At 41.0% G+C, this 24,146-nt stretch overlaps 1 protein-coding gene across 1 annotated transcript in view; it reads right to left on the bottom strand.

Moving 5' to 3' along the window:
- Positions 1-24,146, bottom strand: part of ankrd13b (ankyrin repeat domain 13B) — a 51,855-nt gene that overhangs the window by 16,037 nt on the left and 11,672 nt on the right. The window contains 11 exon segments of the mRNA XM_034096776.2: positions 42-106; positions 2,212-2,282; positions 3,660-3,700; positions 3,702-3,738; positions 12,694-12,863; positions 12,865-12,935; positions 13,877-14,020; positions 15,004-15,049; positions 16,376-16,494; positions 17,571-17,582; positions 18,466-18,599. Of these exon segments, the coding sequence (XP_033952667.1) occupies positions 42-106; positions 2,212-2,282; positions 3,660-3,700; positions 3,702-3,738; positions 12,694-12,863; positions 12,865-12,935; positions 13,877-14,020; positions 15,004-15,049; positions 16,376-16,494; positions 17,571-17,582; positions 18,466-18,599 (910 nt within the window).

Raw genomic sequence — 24,146 nt, 5'->3', positions numbered from 1 at the left:
CATGAAAATTGGAATGTAATATAAATAAAGTGTTCACTTACCCCGTTGTTGGGCCCCATGTGTTGCTCAGCTATCCCCAGGAAGTTCTGCAGAGGAGTCTTCCCACCTAAGACACACAGCAGTGATGAGTTAGACTGAGGTTACACTGTCCTGTTAGTCTGAGTCGTATGAACTGTCACTGCAGAGCAACCAAAGCTTCTGTTGATGCTTGCTTATCAAGAGATGATGAAGCATGCACTCATAAATCTCTATAGTTGAATCTGTGGTGCCTCTCGCTCTTCAATGTTTTACTCAAGATAACTTTTCATCAACCTTGAGCCAAAATACAATGAAGAGGACTGAACAGGATTTAACTGAAGTGAATTCAGCTCTTAAGCAGATAAATAAAAGCAGAATCACTCAAATAATATCCCAAACATCTGGATCCAAAACTTGCAGTAATATGAATTTCATGAAAGATTCATCACCTGAAAGTCACAATATATAAACAATCACAATATATAAACCCTATGTAGTAAGTTGCTAGTGTAAATCATGTTACACTTGTATATGTTTATCATTATACTGTAAATACATAAAGTTGTTCAAACGCAAACGAACATTATACAAATTCTAAGTTCATAAGCACAAAAAATAAATAAAGCCTCGCTCAGGTTAATGCGCGCAGGTATTTTATTGTGTACCTGTAGTATACTGTATGGTGGCTAATGGTGTATTGAGTATTACAGTTAATTACTTCAGTAAAAGTTAGATGTTCTTTCTGTACTTTAAGGGGAGTCAACAGCAGGCCCCTTTGGCTCCTGTGGGTTGTAATGGTCCAGAACCAGCTCTGCCTTTAGGGATTTCTGACTGCAGCAGTAAGAGAGAACTGGTCTTGGAAGAAGAAAAAAATGTGGGGGAGGATCAAGCTGCCTTCTTTGGATTTTAAAGTATCACTCCTGACATTTTAAGACCCATAAAAGTCCTCTGCTTGGCATAATAATTTGTTTCTGATAAGATTTTTCAAAATGACATTAATAACATCTGCTATTTTCCCCTCATTTGAAACGTCATGAATCTTTGACTATCAGTTACAGTTCCAACCTATTGAAGCAACCTGCCCACTCCTAAACTAATTTCAAAACATATTAATGATATCATTTACATTTGAATAATATATCAAGAATATAGCTTTAAAAAAACTCAGCCAATCTGCTTCATAAGGACTGTGTGGGAGTAGTTGGACAGAGTGAAAACCCACCGACCATTTTGATTAATATGTAATGCGTTCTGATTGGTCCTTAAAATGGACTTGACTTACTCTGACTTTGACTGACTGAGCCCCTGCCTACTTCAAGTACAAGTATCTGTCCTGTGAAACCTAAGCTAAACAGCGGTTACTCTCAGAAAAGGATGTGTTTGTCGGGATACCATCGATGATAGTAATGGTTGATTGAGAGCAAACCAATTTCAGGCCATACTTTGGAAGGAACTCTTTGTTTTAGAGCCCATGGGAATACTAGCAGCTGCTGCTCATTGAGATATGAGAGAGATATGAGCAGCAAAGAAAAGCTTGTTAGTGTGTGGCTTGTACTTTCAGACAGAACTGATGTGCGGTGGTCCTCACTAACTCAGGAAACTGACTGAGGGCTAAAAGCAAAGGTCCATCTGTTTACCATCATTACTGGTAACAGATGGTCGTGTCCATATTTTGGATCTGTCTCAAGATACAGTATGTGTCCCTCTTAGGATATTACTCTCAAAGTACTCAACAGTTTTTCACAAAATGCTTTACAAGAGAAGAGCAAATGGAGTGAGAGACTCATCCTGGAGTCCCTCTAGCGTCTCCAAGTCCTTTCCGCCCTGCATATAAGCAGAGTGCAGATGGTGACCCGAGAGACTCAAACCCTCAGAGGAACATTTGATGGTTGATACTTGCAGACAGCGACAGTCCCGGGGAGGGAAGACGGCTAATCCTGTTTGATTTATGGATGTGAACCAGAAAACAAGACGGACCCACGGAGCAAACGTTACAGGCTGTTAGCCGGAGCCTCGGGTGATCTCATCGAGCTCAGGTGAGAGGGATTACTCATCAGTGTGACTCTTTTATCGCACAGGGCACAGAGGGGATAATGGAGAAATGCAGCTGCTGCAGCTGTAATGCACCTGCACATGATAAACCCCTCATGGACAAATAGATGCCAGTGTCCGAGGCACTGCAGTACGACTTACCTTTTGTCTTGTTCTTGTTCTGGTCTGACAGATGGTCAGTTCTGGTCCTGGTGATAAGCTCCACGTTGATGCTGCGTACACCTGAAATAGGAAGAGACAATTGACTAGTGCTCTGTTGTTAAGGCCCCACTGCTGTATGTACAGTATGATTAAAAAAATAAAAAATAATAATAATAATAAAGTTGAATGAAATTAAGGCAAAGATAGAAGAGGAACTTGGTGAAATATTTCAGAGGAACCAATGGGGAATCAATGAATAGTAATACAAAAATATGATAAAAACTAAAAGTAATAATACTAATAATAATGCATATAATGAATATTAATAATAATCAACAATAATAATAAATTATTATATGTTATCATCTGGCCATATCAAAACAGAATGTGTAAAAGTATTAAAGGGAAAACTAGTTTCTCTTCCTGAACTTGGCTTGCAGAATGCTGAATGCAAGCCAAATACAGCCATTAGCATAAAGCATTGTTATTGCACCATTTGAGGGAATATTTAATGTTTGTTATTTTTGTATGGACTGTGCAGCACACCACTTTGTTTGCCAAAGGTCAAGACAAATGTACAGTGTTTAAGAGGATGCAGGGTCTCCACAAAAAGCAATATTAAAGTTAGAGTTACATATTGATGGTCGCAAAGAGCAGATTTTGAAAAAAATAACTCAAAAGACTTACTGACTTATTCTTTTGTTTTCTTGATTACTTATTCAGAGTATTTTAATGTTAGATTACTTACATAAATTGGCCACTGAGAAAACAAATGTATGAAACATTACAAAACAACCCAATTTCACACCCTTTGTTCCTCGTCTGCTTGATACATGACAACAATTACAAGGCGTGTTTCACAGCAGAATACTGGCATTCCCCACTAGTTACAACAAAAAAGGAACTGCACATTAAAAATTGAACAGGCTGCAGATTCAGAGTTTACACTAGGCCACGGACAAATGGAAGGAAGTGCTAAAATGGGTCAGCGGGAGAGCAGCTCAACAGGAAGTGTCTGTTTATGTTTGAAGCTCTAAATCAATGATGCAGAAAAAAAGATGCTTTTAAGCCAGCAGTGTTTTACTGTGTACAGTGCTTAGTGACAGATGGTCCTGACTCCTGAGTGTCTGACACACAATTCCACCAGGGGTTCCACAAACAACAAATGGGGTCAAGGTATGCATGTGCCTGCAAGATAGATGGACTTTTTTTTTTTTACTTTATTTGATACGCCATCTGGTCTTTAATGTGCTGATTTATTCTTCATGTAAGAGTAAAGAATCCTGGAAGAGAACTTAATCCATCACTATTTAAAAATGTTTTTATAATAACCTTGGGAGTGACTCTTTTTGTAAATTGAACTCTTCAAGTGAAGTGGACTTTCAGGAAATATTAAACTGAGCTCCGACAGCGGTGGTTTCTCTGGATAGTGTGAGGGATCAGTAGGCCTATTCCTAACCTTGGCTTCATATCCATTCACCGTCTCAGTCCTTCTCACTCCTCCAGCCTAATATTCCCGTCTTGTTCCTGAAACAGAGATTCAACACATCAGTTATCTTGTGGTCTCCACTTTTACTTATCATACAGTTGCAACCTTGCTGTAGATTATTGGCTGTCTCATGCCAATCTGCATAGGTAATCAAAGGAAAGCACAAATACAGGTGACGTTGCAAATCACAGGCTTTGTTTTCCCCCATGATTTACAGCCTGAAAAACACTGCTGCCTCTGTCCTTGGTTGTCTCCTGTGAAGATCAGTAGTTCAGCGCGCAATTAGGAAGTCTGCTCCGAAGTTAGTGAGGCATATCTCATCTTCAAGATCTATTCCCTTCACCGAACTCCTTCAGGACCGGATTTCAGTCAGAGACATTAGGTACAGACATTATGTTCCCTCAGGATGAATTGCAGTGACTCTGACATATCATCTACTGTGACAGTAAGGTTGCCAACTCTCACGCATCTGGCGTGTGACACAACGCTTTCACCCTCAATCTCACGCTCTCACTCTGCCCAAACTATTCTCACGCCAAAAACAAGAATACCGAAGACTAGAAACGGTTTTGAAAACTTTTGTCAGGTAGTGATCATCTTCTCATAGAACATCTTTGATAATGTCTTCTGGCCAATCAGAATAAAGATAACGGCGTGGTGTTGTTACAGGAAGTCCCGACGGAGAATACTTTTGCTGTAGTACATCTATACATCGATACAACATTACGTGTTGATAGAAATCAATACGTAATGAAATAAGACCCCACGGTTGATGATTGATAGGTGTGTGGGCTGTCACACAGAACAATGGGGGCTATCAACCCTTATCCACAATGTAAAGTAATTAACACAGCTTCTTCCTCTTCTCTCTGTGAGGAGCAGCAGGTTCAGCTTTCAGAACAAAGTAACAAAAAACTAAAATGGCATTCATTAGTTTAAATATGTCGTGTAGTAATAGATGTATTTATTTTTCTTCTCAGAGAGTACCAGAATGTGTATTTTATGTTAGTATTTCAAAAAATCTCCTGGGGGAGAATCCCCCCAGACCCCCTACAGGGGTTGGGCTTTCAGCATGTCAGCTCTTTCACCTGTGGGTAAATTGCAGGATTGGCTCCAGGTCGCCCTTTTTATTACTACTACAGACAAATGTGCCTTTTTATTTCATACAGTTCAATTTGGATTGAGACAGGGAAATAATCTAAACTTCACGCGTGGCGTTTCACTGTCAAGGGGGAGCGTGTATGTAATTACATTGCAAATACTGACTTCACCCCACCACTGTATGGGTTAGCCCTACCATAGATTACCCAACAAAAATACTCTCTGGCAACTGCCGACCCGTATTGCGCAAGCGCAGATCTAAGATCCAGTAGAAATGATAAAAAAGTAAAAGTCTGCTGCTTATTGTTCTACTAGGCCAAAATAGAGTGTGTTAATTAATATGTTTGGCAGTTTGGAGTAAGTCTGTAGATTTGTTTGTGTGTGTTCATGTATAGGCCTCTCACGATAATTAATTTTGTTGGATACATTTTCCAGGAAATTATTGCGATAAACAATAATATTGTCGGGACCGTTGTATGACCATTTTAGACCCCTAACATAATGATAATATATAATAATAATTGAAGTACATCTTTCGAACTGCTAGTCACATCCTCATGTAAATGGAAATGTATCGAGTTCATTTTTATTTATCGTACGATAAGTCAATTAATTGCTTGTCGCGACAGGCACACAATAAACAGGAAACAAACATGTGTTTGACTTTCATTAGTGAATGGAACTTTGTGCCCTTTATAGTCTGTGTCCAATTTTGTGTATTGTATATATTGTATATATATCCTATATCCTATATATGCTAAGGTCCCGCTGCTGACACGATAGCAGTCATTTAGTGCGCATATGTGTAATTAAACCCATGATATCAAAATCTCACTCCAGCCAGGTACCCAAAGTTGGCAACCCTGCTGTAGCACCATAATCGGGTATCATTTCAAATGTGTCCGATACTTTGGTTTATGACCAAAATGCTATCTTGTTGTCGCCAGAGAAAACTTCTTGGATGATCATCTAATCATCCTGGGAAGCTATAATGCTTTCAATGTCAAATAGCGTTTACATCAGCCTTGGCTGTATAGCGAAATATAGGGTTTTGTTCTAATTAGCAAATGATAGCATGCTAAAATGCTAAGGTAATGGTGTTAGCATGCTAACTTGTGAAGGTAAGATACAAGCTTACATTAGAATACATACTGACGTTAGCATTTAGCAGAAAGCACTGATGTGCCTAAGTAAAGTCTGATACAGACAATGACGTTGACTATATATGGGTAACTGTGCATCGGGGGGGGGGGAGTCAGGACCATCCCAAACCGATGGTCAGTGGTTCAATCACTGCTGTCTCTAGTCGAAGTGTCCTTGGGCAAGATAATGTACCTACAATCAAATTGCAGGCTTCTTGAAGGTTATGTTTATGTTTGTTTATTAAGGATCCCCATTAGCTTTTGCTCTCGACAAAAGCTACTCTTCCTGGGGTCCGACACTTACAACAATAATACAACAATAATACAGCAACATTTAGGACATAAGTCCTGACATCATTAACAACATCACCAATATGGAGGAACCTATTGCGGTAAGCATGTTGTAACTTCCGGTTGTTGTTGTTGTCATCTCCGGGTATCCCGTGTGCCTGTTCTGTTGCTGATAGCTTATTATCTTAACTTAATCGATCGTTTTAAAACTCTTGATCACGGCAACTGCCTGACGTTGTAATCACACGTGACTACAGCTTAAGCACTCACAACTCTCCTTCTCTTAGCGGCTGTAACTCCACAGTTGCCTACACTCTTTTCGGGTTTGCTAACGGTAGCTACTTTAGCTTGATGGCTAGCCATGGCTCTTTCCCCACCCTCGGGTGTTATTTCCTGCTCTTCCTGTCTCATGTTTGGTTACTTCCCGGCCTCCTTACTGGTAAGGATACATGTGTTAAATGTAGTATAGTTGTTAGGTTGGAGGCGGGAATCATAGCCATAGAAGCCCGGCTCCGCATCTTAGAAAGTAACTCAGCTACAGTAAGCCCATGTTAGCCAGTGCGGACCGGCCAAAAGGTAGCTCCTCTTAGCCGCCCCCTGGCAACTCCCGAGCAGCAGGGAGACTGGGTGACTGTTCAGGGGCATAACGCGAAACCCGCAGGTCCCCACCAACCCGTTCACGTATCTAACAGATATTCCTCACTCAGCGAGACACCCGCTGAGAAGCCAACTCTGGTTATTGGTAGCTCTATTATGAGACACGATGAATTTAGAGACCGAAGCCTCCACAGTCACATGCATTCCGGGGGCCAGAGCGGGCGACGTTGAGGCTCATCTTAAACTGCTGGCTAAAAATAAACGTAAATACAGTAGGATGTTATTCACGTCGGTGGTAATGATGTTCGTTTATGCCAATCAGAATGCACCAAACTTAATGTGGAGTCGGTGTGTAGTTATGCTAAAACAATGTCGGACACCGTAATCGTCTCTGGTCCCCTCCCCAATCTGATCAATGATGACATATGTATAGCCGCATGTCATAATTTCAGCGCTGGTTGTCTTGGTGGTGCCTAGCAACAATGTGGGCTTCGTAAATAATTGGACAGCCTTCTGGGGAAAACCTGGTCTGATTAAGAGAGACGGCATTCATCCTACTTTGGGAAGGTGCAGATCTCATTTCGGCAAAACATTTCAGGGCTTTGTGGACCACATTACTCCTGTTCTGGCTGCCTTACACTGGCTCCCTATAGAACACAGGATAGCATTTAAAATTCTTCTTCTCGCCTACAAAGCCCTTAATGGACAGGCGCCATCTACCTTAAAGAACTCATTATACCCTACTGTCCTACTAGGGCATTGTGTTCCAATATGCAGGGTTGTTGGTTGTCCTAGAGTCTCTAAAAGTACAATGGGAGCCAGAGCCTTTCTTATCAAGCTCCACATTTGTGGAATCAGCTTCCAGTTTGTGTTCGGAGCGGCAGACACCCTATCCGTTTTTAAGAGTGTGCTTAAGACCTTCCTTTTTGATAAAGCTTATAGTTAGGGCTGATTAGATTCAGCCCCTAGTTTTGCTGATATAGGCTTAGTTTGTCGGGGACATCTTACTTCTTCCTTCTCTCTGTCTGTACCTGTGTACTCTCATGTTCCGATTAACCCAGCTTCCCCAAATTTCTTTCTTTTTGATGTCTATATACGCTGGGATCCGGAGTCATGGATGATCCTGCGGTCCTGTGTCCTGGATCGCGAGCCCTGGATCTTGAGTCATGGCTGTGGTCCTGGATCATAGGTCCTGGATGGATATCCTCGTGGATTCATCTTCCTATTATACACACATGCATTTCCAAACATTTGGACTACCTATGTTGCAAATGTATTATCTTTTCAATTACACACGGCATCTATTGCACGTCTGTCCGTCCTGGGAGAGGGATCCCTCCTCTGTTGCTCTCCCTGAGGTTTCTCCCATTTTTCCCTTTAAACTGGGTTTTCTTTGAAGTTTTTCCTTGTACGATGTGAGGGTCTAAGGACAGAGGGTGTCATATTGTCATACTGATATTCTGTACACACTGTGAAGACCACTGAGACACATGTAACATTTGTGATATTGGGCTATATAAATAAACATTGATTGATTGATTGATTGATTGATTGAATATCATCAACAACATGCGATCAAATTAAATGAGGGTTCACAGCTCACAAGGGTACATGGTCAGTAGATGGCCCTTCAATCTCTTCTTGAAAGAGGCTGGACTCTATTGCAGTAAGGTAGTTTGGCAATGAGTTCCATTCCTTTATAGCTCTATAAGACACAGAAGAGTTCAGAAGATGTGTCCTGGGTTTAGGTGCCAGTAGATGGCCTGATGTAGCTTTTCTAGTCTTATGGTCATGCTCGTCTCTTGTGTAAACTATTTGATCATAAAAATACAGTGGTTTTTTGCTAAATTGGATTTTTTTAGAAAAGTGATACACGAGATTGCAGACGTTTCTCAACTGGAAGCCATGATAGGCTTCTATGCATAACTCCAATATGAGTGCGCTTCGAACAATGGAGAGCTAGTCTGGCAGCCTTGTTTTGAGCTATTTGTAATTTCTGTAATGTGTTTTTGCTGCTGATGACCATATGACCGGACAGTACTCAAGATGTGACAAAACCAGAGACTGAATGACTTGTTTCAAAGTGGTTGGTGTTACATACTTTTGTAAATTTTCTCGCCACAGCTATGCTCCTTCCTATTTTAGTTACGATACTGTCAATTTGCTTTGTCCAACGTAAACCAGAATCAAGAACAATGCCAAGCAACTTAGTCTCGTTTACCTGTTCCACTGGCTGGTCTTAATTGAGGATTGCTGCTTAACATATGTCTGGATCCGAACATTGCTTTTGTTTTTGCAATGTTGAGTACCAGTTTGTTATTGTTGACCCAGTCTGCTATGGTTTTAAATCTCTATTTTAAGTAGATAGTTTAACTCAATGCATGTTGATGCTGTACTGTACATTGTGGAATCAATCAGCATACATTATTACATTGGACTTATTTAATACGTAAGGAAGGTCATTTGTGAATATAGAATACAACAAAGGCCCAAGCGAACTCCCCTGCGGGACCCCCACACTGCAACACCTTACTTTCAGAAAAGCTCCCATTGAAAACCACTCGCTGCCTTCTCCTAGTCAGGTAGCTCTCCATCCAACACATAGCAACAGAATCAAAGCCATAGCATTTGAGTTAGTTCAGCAGCAGACTATGATCGATTACATCGAAAGCTGCGCTATAGTCTAACATCACAGCTCCTACAAGCCTCCTATCATCCATGCTCTTTAAACCAGTCATCGGTCATTTGTGCAAGTGCTGTATTTGTAGAGTGACCATCTCTATAGGCATGTTGCTAGTTCGTTGTCAGATTGTTAGAAAGTAGTATTGAATTTGGGTGTATACTATTTTTATATTAATTTACTTAACACTGGGAGGAGACTTATAGGTCGACTATTGGAACCAGCAAAGGTTTTTCTTTATCCTTGGTAATGGGATGACCTGGCTTCCTTCCAGATCTCGGGGCACACGCCTTGCTCTAAACTTTTATTAAAAATGTGACTCAATGGCTTGGATATGTATTTGGCCGCAGTTTGAGCAGTTTTTCCATCGAAGTTGTCAATCCCAGGAGATTTATCATCGTACAGATGTAAAAGCATATTTTCAACATATTCTTCTGTAACATTGTGGAATTCAAACATGCACTGCTTTTCCCTCATGATACAATCTTTAATGATGTGATGTGACACTGTGTCCTTGACTGCACCCATGGCATTCCTCAGCTTATCTACTTTATTTGTAAAATAATCATTAAAATGATTTGCAATATCTGCTGGCTTGGTAATGAATTTACCCTCGGTTTCTATAAAAGAAGGATGCATGTTTGAGTTCCTCCCCATTATGTTATTCAATATTTTCCATAATTTCTTTCCATCATTCGTAGAATCACTGATTTCCTGCATGTAGTATTCCCTCTTTCTACATTTATTTAATTTGGTTTCCTCCGCATTTCTTAGTTTACAGTAATGTTGCTTGTCACATAGAGAACCTGTTCTGTCTGCAGTTTTTTTAGCATCATCTCGTTGGACCATTAAACTTCTCATCTCGTCATTCAACCAAGGTGCACACTTGACCGGGCAGACCATTTTCTCATAGGAAACATGCTGATCGGCAATCCCCATGAAAGACTTCATAAATACTCCCAGTGCTTTTTCTGGGTTTTCCTCATGCAAACATCAAACCATTGCACATTCTTTACCTCCTCTACAAATTGTTCCTGATTAAACCCCTTATAAGACCTTCTATAATTTATCTTGGAGCCAGCCGTAGGTATTTTGGTCTTGCATACTATAGCAACTAGATTATGATGACTAAGCCAACTGTGAGTGACAACACTTTAGTGCAGTGCTCTGGCCTGTTAGTATAGATGTGGTCAATGCAGGTCGTTGTAATAGCCCCATGTTTATTTGTAGCCCTTCTGGTTGGTGATGTTATTACCTGAGTCATATTACACATTTTGGCAGCTAGATGCAATCTTGTTCCACATGGGGCATTTCTCATTGAAGGCATTGATATTCAGGTCTCCCATGAAATATATTTCGCTATTACACTCAGCTGTATTAGCTACCATTTCACAAATACCATCTAGATAGTTTGAGTTCTTGAAGGGTATATAAGTCGCTTTGGATAAACGCTAAATGACGTGTGATGTAATGTGTAGCCTTTGTCTTGTTCTCCAACCAATTCAATGTAAGACAAAAGTTACGTCCCTGTCTGAACTTTGACGTTATATACTGTATTAGCTCAATTACTGGGCATTGACTCAATGAATAAACGTTGTACTCTTTAACCTGGCCCTTAAAAAAAGCCAAACTGCGGAGCTGTTTTTCTGCACATAGACCTATTAACTCCAGGTGGATGTCCTGTCCGTGTTGCTTGACAAAGTGGCTGCCTAAAGCATCATAAATACATTATTGGCATGTAGACAGGAGTGCTGAGCAGGGGAAATGCTCAGAGGTGACACTGAAAGTACAAGTCTGACAGCAGGATGATTACCCCCCCCCCCCCCCCACACACACACACACACACACCCCCAACACCACCTCTCCCTGCTAACTTCTCTCTATCCTCCAGTCTTCTTGCTTTTTATCTGTTAACACTCACTTCCTTTCAGCTCAACTCTTTCCATTATCCACCTATCTATCACGTCTCCTTGCTGTCAATTCCTTTCTCCTCTTTCCTCCAAAACTATTGATTCTCCCTGTTTTTACCAACCATATTGTACTTTGTCCCCCATTGTCCTCATTTATCTTTCTCTCCCTGATTCTCTCAGTGTATTGTATATTACCCCTCATTTCTCTCTGTCCCACCCACTTTCTTTATTCATCAATGTTCCTATCCTGCTCCATACTTTTTTGTATTTATTCCCTCCTTTCTCACCTCTCTTTCTGTCTGTCACATCAGTCTTATCTCACTACAATCATTTTTTCCCCTATTTCTCTGATTGGCCCAAATGTTCTCAATATATTCTCCCCTCCTTTACACTTCATTCCAATTCTGCGTCGTTGTCACTTTGTGTGAAACTGATCGGTAAAAGGGTGCCGTCAGCATAATAAAATGTTCCTTCATTGACTGAACAAAATTCACCTGCTCATCCAATTTTATTCTCCTCCATACGTCTCTCGGTCAGGTTGTGTCTGATTCTTCCATTGTTTCTCGTTCTGCTATCTGGCTCTCAATCTGTCATCAATGCATCTGACTTCAGTGTGGTGTTGAGCATTATAAACTACTCACACATTTATTTTTACATTTTTTGCAAAATGAGCTCACATAAAAAAATCAATTATGAATTACTTTTCGTAAAGGAAACCATGTAACTTCCTATAATACTGCTGGGACGATATTCTCCTACTTTTTGTGCAATGCTTTTGACAGCCACCAGAGAACGTGCATGCACTTGTTCCACTGCTGTGAGACAGCAACAGTGAAAGAAATTCCACAACAAAAGAGTGATTTTCTCCTCTCAGGGAAAAAAAAGCCAGCTTTCAGAGCAGAGAAGGTCCCGAAGCTGATTACATTGTGTTGTACAGAGGCTACTGTGCATGGAGAACATCAGCATTGTGCTTGTTCTATGGAACATTTATTCTTCTTGATGGGTTGTTTAACATAGAATAAAGATTCTCAGCAGTGTTATATGAAATTCTGATGTAAATTCTGTTGCAAGCTGCATTGGAAATGGATAAATCACATTATAAAATGTTGCAGCACAAAATGACAAATACAGCTTGAAATCTGACTTCATAGCTATGCTTTTTTACTTGAAATGGCATTGGTTTGGGTCTAAAGGAAGATTCTTTCTGCACCACTGGACTATACCTCCACATTCTCATATTCATATTCTGTGTGTGTCAGGTTTGCGTCTGACCTCTCGAAGGCGATGTTGCGGGTGTCCAGCTGGGTGGTGACCACGGGGGCCGACAGCCTGGCTGCGACCTGCTCGTCGCTGGGCTGCATCGCCCCCAGAAGGCCCAAACCTGCGTCGTTGCTGCTGCAGGCGGCCGCCGTTAACCCGGCCGGGTGGGAGCGCCGCCAGAGACGAGACGCACAAGGTCTCGCAGAAGACAAGCTGCCTGTCATGGTCGACCTCCATCACCTCTGCGCTGGAGTCTGAGAGGAGAGCGGGGGACAGACAGGAAGAGGAAAAGCAAGGACGATGTTAGTGAGCATAAGAGGCAGATTCAAAATGGACAGCGGGGAAGTATTACAATATAATGCGACAAATGTGTCTGCAGCACATATGGAAGGAAAAGTAAAAAAAAGATCATGATTTCCAGAGAGTGTGTTTTGTGTGCGCGCAGTGGGACAGAGAAAAGGAAGAGCAAATTAAAGAACATTGTAAAGGGATTTAAAAAGGTCCAGGGGAAGAAGAGGAGAATTTTAAAGTGGTGAGAGAAATAAAGACAGAAACAAAAGAGGAACATGGCGAAAGAATGCAGAGGAGTGGAACAGCCTGCGATGAGGATATAAAAAAGGCAGGCGGAGAAAGAGGATCCTACGGCAAAGGTGCAGGTGTGTCTCTGTGTGAATATTTGCTCCATCCCACATTCATTTCATGAACCCTGAGTGGTTCTTAAATACGGGAATGTGTTACAATTCAGTGTATTGAAGTGAAGATGATCCTGGTGGCTTGTTTTCTACAATATTACACAATTGTGATCATAATCCTTCTGCTCAATATTACTTCAATATCTACAGCAGACTAAGGATATTACACCACATTTTTGTCGTGAAAAGCAGGGTTATTTCATTATACAAATGCAAATGTGAAAGGAAAAGCAGAGGAGAACAGGATGATAGAAAGGGAGTAGAAAAGATGATGAAGTGGCCCAGCCAAAGACAGAGAACAAACACACATGCTTATTAAATAAGCCAATGCACAATTTGGTAGGTCAAGCGACTAAGTTATTTCCCAGAGTCTTAAGAAAAGAGTTTGTTTCCCAAAAAGGTTCCTTTAAAATAGTGTGACAGTTCAGCCAGTATTGTTTTGATTGCTGTATTGTATTAAATACTTAAAGATCCGTTTATACATGCTTTTTTTAACCTCTGACCTAGTCCCTTGAAGATGAAGCTCCGGTTTCCTCTCTGCCAGGTCATCTGTTCAAAGCCCATCAGCGTGGTGTCGACGCGGAGACACTGACCGCTCTTCCAAACTCTGTAGGTGTCGCTGGGGCAGATACGAGACACCAGGGGCACTAAGGAATAAAACAGACACTATTTTAATCAAACTGTGCCATTTCCAATGAATTTGTGCAGAATGAAGTGCCAGAGATATCTTTCTGGTGTTTTTATGTTGGCAGTTTTCGAACTCTGTGCTACATTTCAGCAGTTGGTTGTAACAACAGTTAAAGTGGACCTATCATGCTATTTTTAGGCAATAGCATAGGTCTCAGATATATAACAAACATGTCTATGAAGTGTTTTGCACAAAATACCAAACAGATCACCCATTCTAGCCATGCCTCATATCCCTCTATTTCACTTCCTGTTTCAAAAGTGCTGATTTGGGGTATAAAGCTTTAAAATAATGCTACCAGCAGATACTGCGGTGATGAAACGCCATATCATGAATTATCAAGGATTATTTCTGAAACAGTATGGAGCTCAAAGGCTTTCTCTCTTGCCGGTTATACCACAAGGTGAGTTCCTTTTTATTTCCTGCTTCTTCACACACATGCTCTCCAGTACAGGTTAGCTCTGAGTGTTAGCGATGCTAATGTAAACACCGACCATATTACGTCCAAAACAGTCGGGCATTGTTTCTGATAGCAACGTTTCTGATAATGCTGTGGGTGTAAAGCCAGCCTACATTTCCCATATTACGTTATATCGGACGCAAATCTGCATCAGCTCCGTTGTATTCCCGTTTTTAGAGATTTGGGTATGGAGGAAAAGAGAGAAGGTTTTATTTTCTGACGCTGCGTGAGTTCCCTGACACACCGGGGACACATATTTATGTATAAAAAGACATAAAAAAGTGCATTTTGCATGATAGGTCCCCTTTAAGATAAAAAGCACACACTGTTTTAACTCGAAGCCTCACGTACGTTCTGCTGTGCAGAAAGTGTGTGATCAGTAAAACCGGAAGAAACAGGCCCAGAGGGAGACGATAACGTGATTATTTCTGACTCGTCGGTACTGTTCTGCTTTACTGAGTGGAATGAAAGATTGGACTCACCCCAGCTGGTAAACTCCCATTTCATCTCCACGTAGAAATCCTGGGCCTGGACAGGAACAGGAAGAGAGAGAAACAGAGGACGATAAATGAGACAGCAGCAAGCATTGATAGAGAGAATAGATAGAGAAAGTTGGGGAGATTGAAAGTGATTAATTAAAGATTGATAGACAGAAAGAGAGGCGAATAGCAAGGCAGAGGCAAAGCAGGGATGCTTCCTCATTGTCTGCTCCAAAGATGGGGGGGACTGGCAAAGAGAAGTGGTTGTGATGTGCGGGTTAATTATAGAAGTGACGGATGGAGGGTTGGGAGGGGAAAGTGATGTGAATGGGAGCAGCAGCAGATAGAAGACCGGTGTGCGATGCTTGCGAGTGCTTGTGTGGTTGAGAGCGAGCACTCTGTCAGATTGTGAGGGTATTGTGTCTACCATGTGAGTGGGGAGAGAATGTGTGTGTGTGTGTGTTGTGTGTGTGTGTGTGTGTGTGTGTGTGTGTGTGTGTGTGGTGTGTGTGTGTGTGTGTGTGTGTGTGTGTGTGTGTGTGTGTGTGGGTGTGTGTGTGTGTGTGTGTGTGTGTGTGTGTGTGTGTGTGTGTGTGTGTGTGTGTGTGTGTGTGTGTTGTGTGTGTGTGTGTGTGGTTTGTTGTGTGTGTGTGTGTGTGTGTGTGTGTGTGTGTGTGTAGATACCACCAGGGAGACAGGCGTGTGAAGGCAGTTCCCTCCATCTCTGCTCTCTGCATCCTCCACTACTGCAACACCATCTGCTGCACCTCAACACTTTACTATCAGGATTCAATTGTGTATATTCTCATATAGTGTCAGCTTTCCAATGGCTGCTAATGTGCCTTTAAGCCTTGCACTTCTTACCCCTTTAGGGGACAACTATATTTATTTAGATACAACAGGCTTTTGCCTTGTATTCCCTTGTTGGGAAGTAAACAAAGTTATAAATACCTTCAAACAAAATGTGAATATTTATCATGAAACAAAAATAAATATCAAAAAGAATAATCTACATTTCAAATGAATGCATCTCTGCTTACAAGCCTCCCCATGTGTCTTGTATGTTGATTTCTATTTTATTCCAATATATGTGCTTCATACTGAACACGCTTGTTTGTGTGCTGTTTTATCATGGGAGTGTCTTTTTCCATGTTAGCATCAGTGTGTGTGTTGGTGTGTGTGTGGTGGTGGTGTGTGTGTGTGGTGTGTGTTGTGTGTGTGTTGGTGTGTGTGTGGTGTGTTGTGGTGTGGTGTGTGTGGGTGTGTGTGTTGTGTGTGTGGTGTTGTGTGGTGTGTTGTGTGTGTGGTGTGTGTGTTGGGTGTTTTTGTTTTTGTGTGTTGTGTTGTTGTTGTGTGTTTTGTTGTGAAATCCCACTTGGTCGCAGACGTCTCCAGCAGGACGGGGATGCCCGCCAGTCCTCTTGGCAGTCGCTCTCGGTAGTGCACGGTAACGAAGCACGAGACGTACCAACTCCGGATCTCTTGTGCTCACCGCTCCTGAAGACTGAGAGAGAGAGCGAGAGACGGAGAGTAAAACATAGCCATCACTCAGACCGCACATCCAAAATGTATGTGCTGAGCGATTTAAAAGGGGGGAAGAAAGATTGACAAAACTGAAGTAGGCCAAAAGGAAAAGCCGGTACGACAAATTACTGCAGCTCGCCAAAATCAATTCATCGGACGGGCACTTTGCTGTTAACTCTCACAGGCTGTCCACGCTTGAACGGTTGTATAACAATTCCCTTTCATTCCTTTGACTGAAAACAGTTAGAACACACAGTTAAAACAAACCACTCTTGCTTTTTCACCTACGGACACACTTCAGAGTAATTAGATTAGGTGTTACAAAAAAGAATTGTTCTACATAACCCAGACTTCCAGAACCATCACGACCATACCAAACATTTCAATTTCTAGAGCTACATTTCATCACCATTAACAGAAACCACTTCACACAAACCTAGAGGTGACAGACAGTAAGCATTAACAAGCCTCAGAATGGCGGGGAAGATATTGGACTAACAATACAGGGTGTTAAATTAGCCAATATGATTTCAAAGGTTAAAAATGTATTGATTTCACGCTCCATTAGTCACCCATTGCTAAACCGCCAAACTGCATTTACACAGCGCCAGGCCAGCAGATAAGAGGAGTCTGGCAGAGCTGTTCTTCGAGAGAGGTGATGAGGAAAAGCGTCATGATTTGTGAGTATTTATAAAACAACAGAGGACAAACAAACCTTATGCCAATATTAATTATGCATTATATATTATCATATTTTTAGCAGGGGGTTGCAACCAAAACACTGCTTTTTACTGAACATTTGCTGAGCATTGGTATATTTGGTTGTACTGCAGGAGACAACTGTGCTTGACTGTTTAAACTCTTCTGATCTAAAGACATGCAAGAAAATCCTCCTGCTAAACACACAAAGTTCTCAATAACCAGGCCCCCCCCTACCTCACCGACCTGATCCATCACTACACCCCTTCCCGCTGCCTTCGTTCATCAGAAGCGAACCTGCTCTCTATCCCCACACGAACCCAGCTCCGAACCTGGGGGGACAGAGCCTTCCTCCATCACTGCCCCCACCCTCTGGAACTCTCTTCCACAACACATCAGAGACTGCACCGACCCCCCCACTTACAAAACACTGACCAAAACACACCTCTTCAGACTGGCTTTTCATTTGTGAATTATGTTGTGTTGCTGTTTTAATATATTTTATTCTATTTTATCTCCACTGTAAAGCATCTTTGAGCACCTGAAAAAGCGATTTGAAATTAAATGTATTATTATTGTTCTTTACAAGTGAACATTCTCTGGACATATTCTGCATAATAATAAACACAGTAAAGAACCAAGCATCATATTTTCCCTTTCTGATGCAACTCAATATCGCTTTTAATTCCCCTTTGGATATCTAAGCATTTAACATCACTAAATACCAATAATAAAAACATGAGGGTACACACATTCAAAGAATATCAGTAGCTACTTGCATCCTTCCTGATGTATTTGGTTGTTACTACTAAGGATTACAAAATTATAATATCATTTAAAAAAAAAAATCTTACTATCTATACAACTTTTCCACACTTAAATGATATATAAAAGACTCATAATGCCTAAAGAAATACCACATTTTAGGCTGGATTGTCTAAAATCTATGTTTTTATATGACACATTAAGGATTGCACCTCTTCACAATTCCAACTATAGCTAGCTTTCACGTTATTTGTGATGATATAAATATATAAAAATAGTTCAAACCCATTTCATTTGTATCCTCTAATGAAGGCAAAATGGTTCATGTGGACATCAGCTGTTAGATATAAATTACTCGCTGTCTCCACCACGGTCTTATTGTTTACTATAATTATAACGCACTGTCATAAAAACGTTGACAATTACACATTATTTATAAAATGCTGAATGTAGTTCACCAGGTTCACACTGACTCACCGGTCCATCCGTTGCGGTTCTCCTTGCTGACGTCAGCTCCGTGCTGCAGCAGGATCCTGAGGGCACAGTCCAGGTGGCCCAGTGTGACCGCCAGGTGGAGAGGGGTCCGGCCCCGAGGATCCGAAGCTCTAAATCTGTCTTGTCAGGATGAAGAGGAGGGAGAGAAGGAGGAAACAAGGAGAGAAAGAGACAGAAAGGAGAGTGTAAGGGAGGGGAATGAGAAAATTGGGGTTCATTGTGTTTGATTTTTAGTTATCTCTATCTCAGACGGAGAGTGCAATATATACTTCCACCTTAATACTATCGCCTAGCTGCTATCTCACAACTGTTACTGGTACCGGATGTATATTTTTTGTCAATTGAAATTGCGTAACCTCTACTTTTATCTTAATATTTTACGCATGCTTCCTAATTACATTAAGCTATATTGGCTCTTTACTTGCTGTGACAATGTAAAGTCCCCTGCGTGGGACGAATAAAGGTATTTTGATTCTGAGAGGAGAGATAAACAGAAAACCCTAATTAGAGACACAAGTGTGAATGTGTGACTGGAGATGGAAAGAGACACAGTGACAGGTGCTAATATATCTGTCAACACTTCAACATGGCACGGTGCTAGATTCCTGCCCTTATTTGTGGGTGGATCGGGTCTGGCTAAACACAAAAAATACTATCTGCTTCACACTTATAGCTTTTAATCAGTCTCTGTCTTGCATTCTTAAAATATATCAAAGAAGATAATCAGTTTGAATATTTAGCAGGAGAATGTGGCAGGTTAAGTAAATATGGAAGACAAATGTCAATCATTTATGCCCTGGAGTTAGCATCTTTGTTACCACAGATACATGTGGTGTTCTTTCTAAACATGTAACTGTCTGACAAAAACATTGATGAACATGAAGTTTAATTAATGCGTAAGGCGTCATTTCAGCTCACAGCTGCACTCTGTATTTAGAAGCATGTCAACAAGACGTCATTTATCAGGGCTATTACATAACTGTCCGGACATATGGGGAGGCGTGTGGCGCGTGTGCGTTGGTGTTCGGATCAGTGGGTCACAGGGTTCAAACCCCACTGGCAGCCAGCATGTCGTTGTGTCCTGGGCAAGACACTTCAAATTGCTCCTGTGTTATCCACAGTATTGAGTATGTAAATCGCTTTGGATAAAAGCGTCTAACAAGTGACATGTAATTTAATAAATAACCTATCAATCATACTATTGCTCTGAATTAGAACATAATCATTGCAGGGGGGTAAACCTTATAGATATAGAAAAAGAGCTTGTTCAGTCTTGATGCTTGGCTTAAATCGCTGGCAGTAGTTCCATATTAAGTTTACAGAGATAAAAGTAATACTATCGCCTGAGAAGCATTGTATTCAGAGACGTATAATTGTTTAATGATCAAGTATAACTGAAATGTATGAGAAGGGGGAAAACTGAATAAATATTGATCCATTATCGGTCTAACGCAGGTATTGATGTGCTCACTGGACCATAAACTTGACATGTTTGACTGGACTAACTTGTTATTGGCACCATCTGAAACAGATTGTATGCAGCATATAGACAGGTAAACATGTCATTATTGATCAGGTTGACTGAGAATCTGTCTCACACAGAAATCATTGACCAGGTTACAATGGTCAATAACATTGTGGTGGTTTGAATCCTACTTAAAGGACAGAAACAACTTTGTTTCTATAGGTAAATACAACATCTGAGTTGACAAATATGACATGTGGGTACCTCAAGGCTTCATCTTGGGGCCTCTTCTCTTTAACGTCTACATGCTACCACTGGCTCAGATAATGAAGAACAACAAAATAAGTTACCATATCTATGCGGATGACACACACATTTACGTAACATTTCAGCACCAGGAGACTATGCTCCAATTCAAACACTGAGTAAGTGCATTGAACAAATCAATGACTGGATATGTCAGAACTTTCTCCAATTAAACAAAGATAAAACTGAGGTAATGGTTTTTTGGAGCCAGTCAGAACATATAAAGTTAGCGCTGAGCGTCAGCCTGCAATGTTCAAAACAACAGATAAGCCAGAAATCTAGGTGTAGTCATGGACTCTGGACCTGAGTTTCAACAGTCACATTAAAACAGTTACTAAATCAGCCTACTATCACCTAAAGAATATATCTAGGATTAAAAGACTAATGTCACAGCAGGATTGGAAAAACTTGTCCATGCTTTTATCTTCAGTAGACTGGACTACTGCAATGGTGTCTTCACAGGTCTCACTAGAAAATTGCTGCTCGAGTCCTCACTAACACTAAGAAAGTGGATCACACTCCTGTTCTGAAGTCTTTACACTGGCTTCCTGTGTGTCAAAGAATAGATTCAAAATACTGCTGCTGGTTTATAAAGCACTGAATGGTTTAGGCCCAAAATACATTTCTGACCTCCTGCTAAATTATGAACCATCCAGATCTCTCAGGTCTTCAGGGACTAGTCAGCTTTCTGTCCCCAGAGTCAGAACTAAACATGGAGAAGCAGCGTTCAGTTATTATGCTCCAAATATCTGGAACAAACTCCCAGAAACCTGCAGGTCCGCTGCAAACTCTTACTACTTTTAAATCCAGGCTGAAGACTTTTCTTTTTGTCGCTGCTTTTAATTGAACTATTCATATCTTATACTGCACTGTAAATTTATCCATGTATTTTTTCTTTTAATGTTTATTTTATTAGCTTTTCTTTTTAATGACTGATTTTAAATGCCATTTTTTTTAATGTCTTTCATTTTTTGTAAAGCACTTTGAATTGCCTTGTGTTGAAAAGTGCTATATAAATAAACTTGCCTTGCCTTGCCTTGCCTTGCCTTGCCTTGCTTAGATGATATATTTGTTTTAACCACCCATCCCTCTCTCTGTTCAGTCTCCAGGCCGCTCTTTGCACCACGGTTTTCATGTGCCTCTCTCTGCATTGTGCTGAACTGATATCAGATCTGCCATCCAATTCAACAATTGCTGACAGCCCATCATTCAGGCTGCTGGCTGATCCAAGGTCAGTTCTGTCAGTCTGCTGCAGGCTTGAATTCTAATTAAGGATTACCTTGCAGTATAGGTTTTACCTTTCTCACAATCAGCACTGGTGGACAATGCTCTCTAGGAATATTGGAAGAACATTGCGAGGGTTGGAGTTTTTGTAGGTTTATAATATTAAAGGGTGGGGTAGGTAATTTTGGAGAAACCTGCTCGAGTGCGCTACAATTTGAAAATACACAACCGGAAAAATCTGCCACTTCCTTACAGAGCCCCTCCTCCAACACACACAAACGTGCACATGACCAATGAGGGCACGAGATAAGTTTGTGCACAGATGGAAGGTTGACAGACAGGTAGGCCATCCCGTTATTTAATGATTGGTAGTGCTTTTTACAGTACTACGGCTTCCACAGATGAAATTTGTTATGGATTTTTTGTCGCACTTAAGATATTCATTGCTAACGGGATGTTAAGAGCATTCCATGGAATATAACAAAAAGTGTATCTCGAGCCGGTTTCTCAAACTTACCTACCCCACCTTTAATATCAGATATATCAGATATAAAGTAGGTGAACTCAGGGGAGAGGCATGTGTTCCATTGATCCATAAATCCCTAAATCAGAGCAAAGGAGGGAGGAGATGTTTTAAGGGTGCATTTTCAGGCAACTTGGAATACACCAACAGTTCATAAAAACAACTGGTGTCTACTGTCTAATGCAGGTTAGCCGTTTGTCTCGGATTACATGTTGTGAGTGGAGAAATACACAGCAGTTACATTATCAGTCACTAATGCAGGTTTTTGTTTTGGTTATTTGCAAGGGAAATGAGGAAAAACGCATGGGATACACACAAACATCAAAGAGCATATGAATGCAAATTGCAGACACACATACACGGAGAACTGCTCAAACACATACAAGGACACTCACATGCTCTTACAATGTTTAAATGGATTGAGTTTAGCAAAACTTTACTAAATAATGAGAACATGATATCATGATTTCAGTGTGCTAATGGGTGCAATATCTCTGTACGATCTTTAACTATCCACTCCCGGGATAACAGCTCTTTGCTATCTATATAAAGCAGCCTTGTAGAAAAAGAGTAAAGATTGAGGGGAGTATTGTGGCATGACACATTTCTATTGAAGGAAGCAGACTGTCAGCATCAACTGTATAAGTGAGGAAAAGAAAAGAGCGACAGATTGCTGTTGCAAGTGATGGCTATGGACATAAAGATATGGGGAGGGGAGAGGAGAGAGAACAGATGGAGGAAGAGAGTTAGAAACGAGGAGGAAGAAAGCGGAGCTGAAGGAGACAACATCATGTGGAAGTCCCTCTGGAACCGTGGAGACTGGGGAATAGATGGTGGGAGCGTCATAGCAACCCAAGGGGAAGAAAGAGAGCATCCAGCTTTGTTAGACTGTGCTGGATAACAAACAAGGTGCAGATACAGCCACTTACAGTGCTGCGTGTGTGTGTGCAGTGGTAACACAAGCAGTGTCTGCAGACCACATGTGCTTGGGCAGCATAACATGTGAAGAGCTGTCATGTCACTGAAAGATAATCTAAAGTAAGGTGTCAATCATTTTTCAAACAACAAAAGAGACTGCCGAGCAAAAACCCACAATGCACCCTTGGAAACAATTCACGCCCAAATGAAGTATATTTTGGAAAGAAACTATTCACATTATGGTGTAAGCATATGAAAGAGAGAGAGAGAAGAGACTGGAACAAAGCTGATTTTACAATGAATATAGATGAGAGGAGGAACATCGCTCTTCATTTGTTTCATTTGTTTTGTTGGCACTTGTACTGTCACAGCTGCCTTTCATCCGTTGCTCCCACTTAAAGTCTTCGCATGTAATGTTGGTGATTATCAGTTTAAAGCTATTTTACAGCTGTACTCCGTTTATTTGAATTCATTTAGGGTGAAACGCTGAATAAAGACAAGGGAGCTGCAGCCTAAACACAAACATGCGGTAAAGACTGAACGAGAGGAATGGAAAATCAAGAAAGAATAGCGGTAAAGTAATTTGATTTATACAGCGCCAAATCATAACAGATGTTATTTCAAGACATTATTTTCCTTAAGAGCAGGTCTAGACCATTCTCTTTCATATACAGAGGCCCAACATAACATCTCCCATGAGCAAGCATTATAAGGGAGGAGGAAGAGGGAGACAAGATATGCCAGTATGTGAAATATATAACACAGGATGACAAGGAAACACTGGGGCAATCCACTGAAGCTGCTTTCCCTCTGCTCATCTATGATGTAACTCCTGTCTTGGTAAAAGCATGATTTACAAAAAGCAAGAAGAGAAGAATATATTTCTGCTTGGCTCCTCAGTGATGAATTACACCACTAGACACGCATTATTATTTGCTGCATCCATTATCTTCAATGCGAGTCTTTGTAAGTAAGCCTGTCAAATGAAAGCCTGTAATGTTGAGTGCAGTTTGTCGATGCCTCTCAAAAAGACCTCATTCATTAACCTTCTTCAAAGTCAGAAACTTGAGTGAGAGCATCATAAACCTCGCAGAGGAGTTTGTCAACACTTCACTGGAATATGAATTGGCGAGGCGTCCTCAAGCTGAAATATGGAACCAACAACTTCTCCATCACTAACTCTCTGTTAGTATTACATTTGCTATGATGACATGTTTGAACACTATC

Source organism: Pseudochaenichthys georgianus, chromosome 13, assembly GCF_902827115.2.
Source record: "Pseudochaenichthys georgianus chromosome 13, fPseGeo1.2, whole genome shotgun sequence".
Taxonomy (NCBI): Eukaryota; Metazoa; Chordata; class Actinopteri; order Perciformes; family Channichthyidae; genus Pseudochaenichthys; species Pseudochaenichthys georgianus.
The sequence above is the reverse complement of the archived record's forward strand: the minus strand, read 5'-3'. Positions and strand labels throughout refer to the sequence as shown.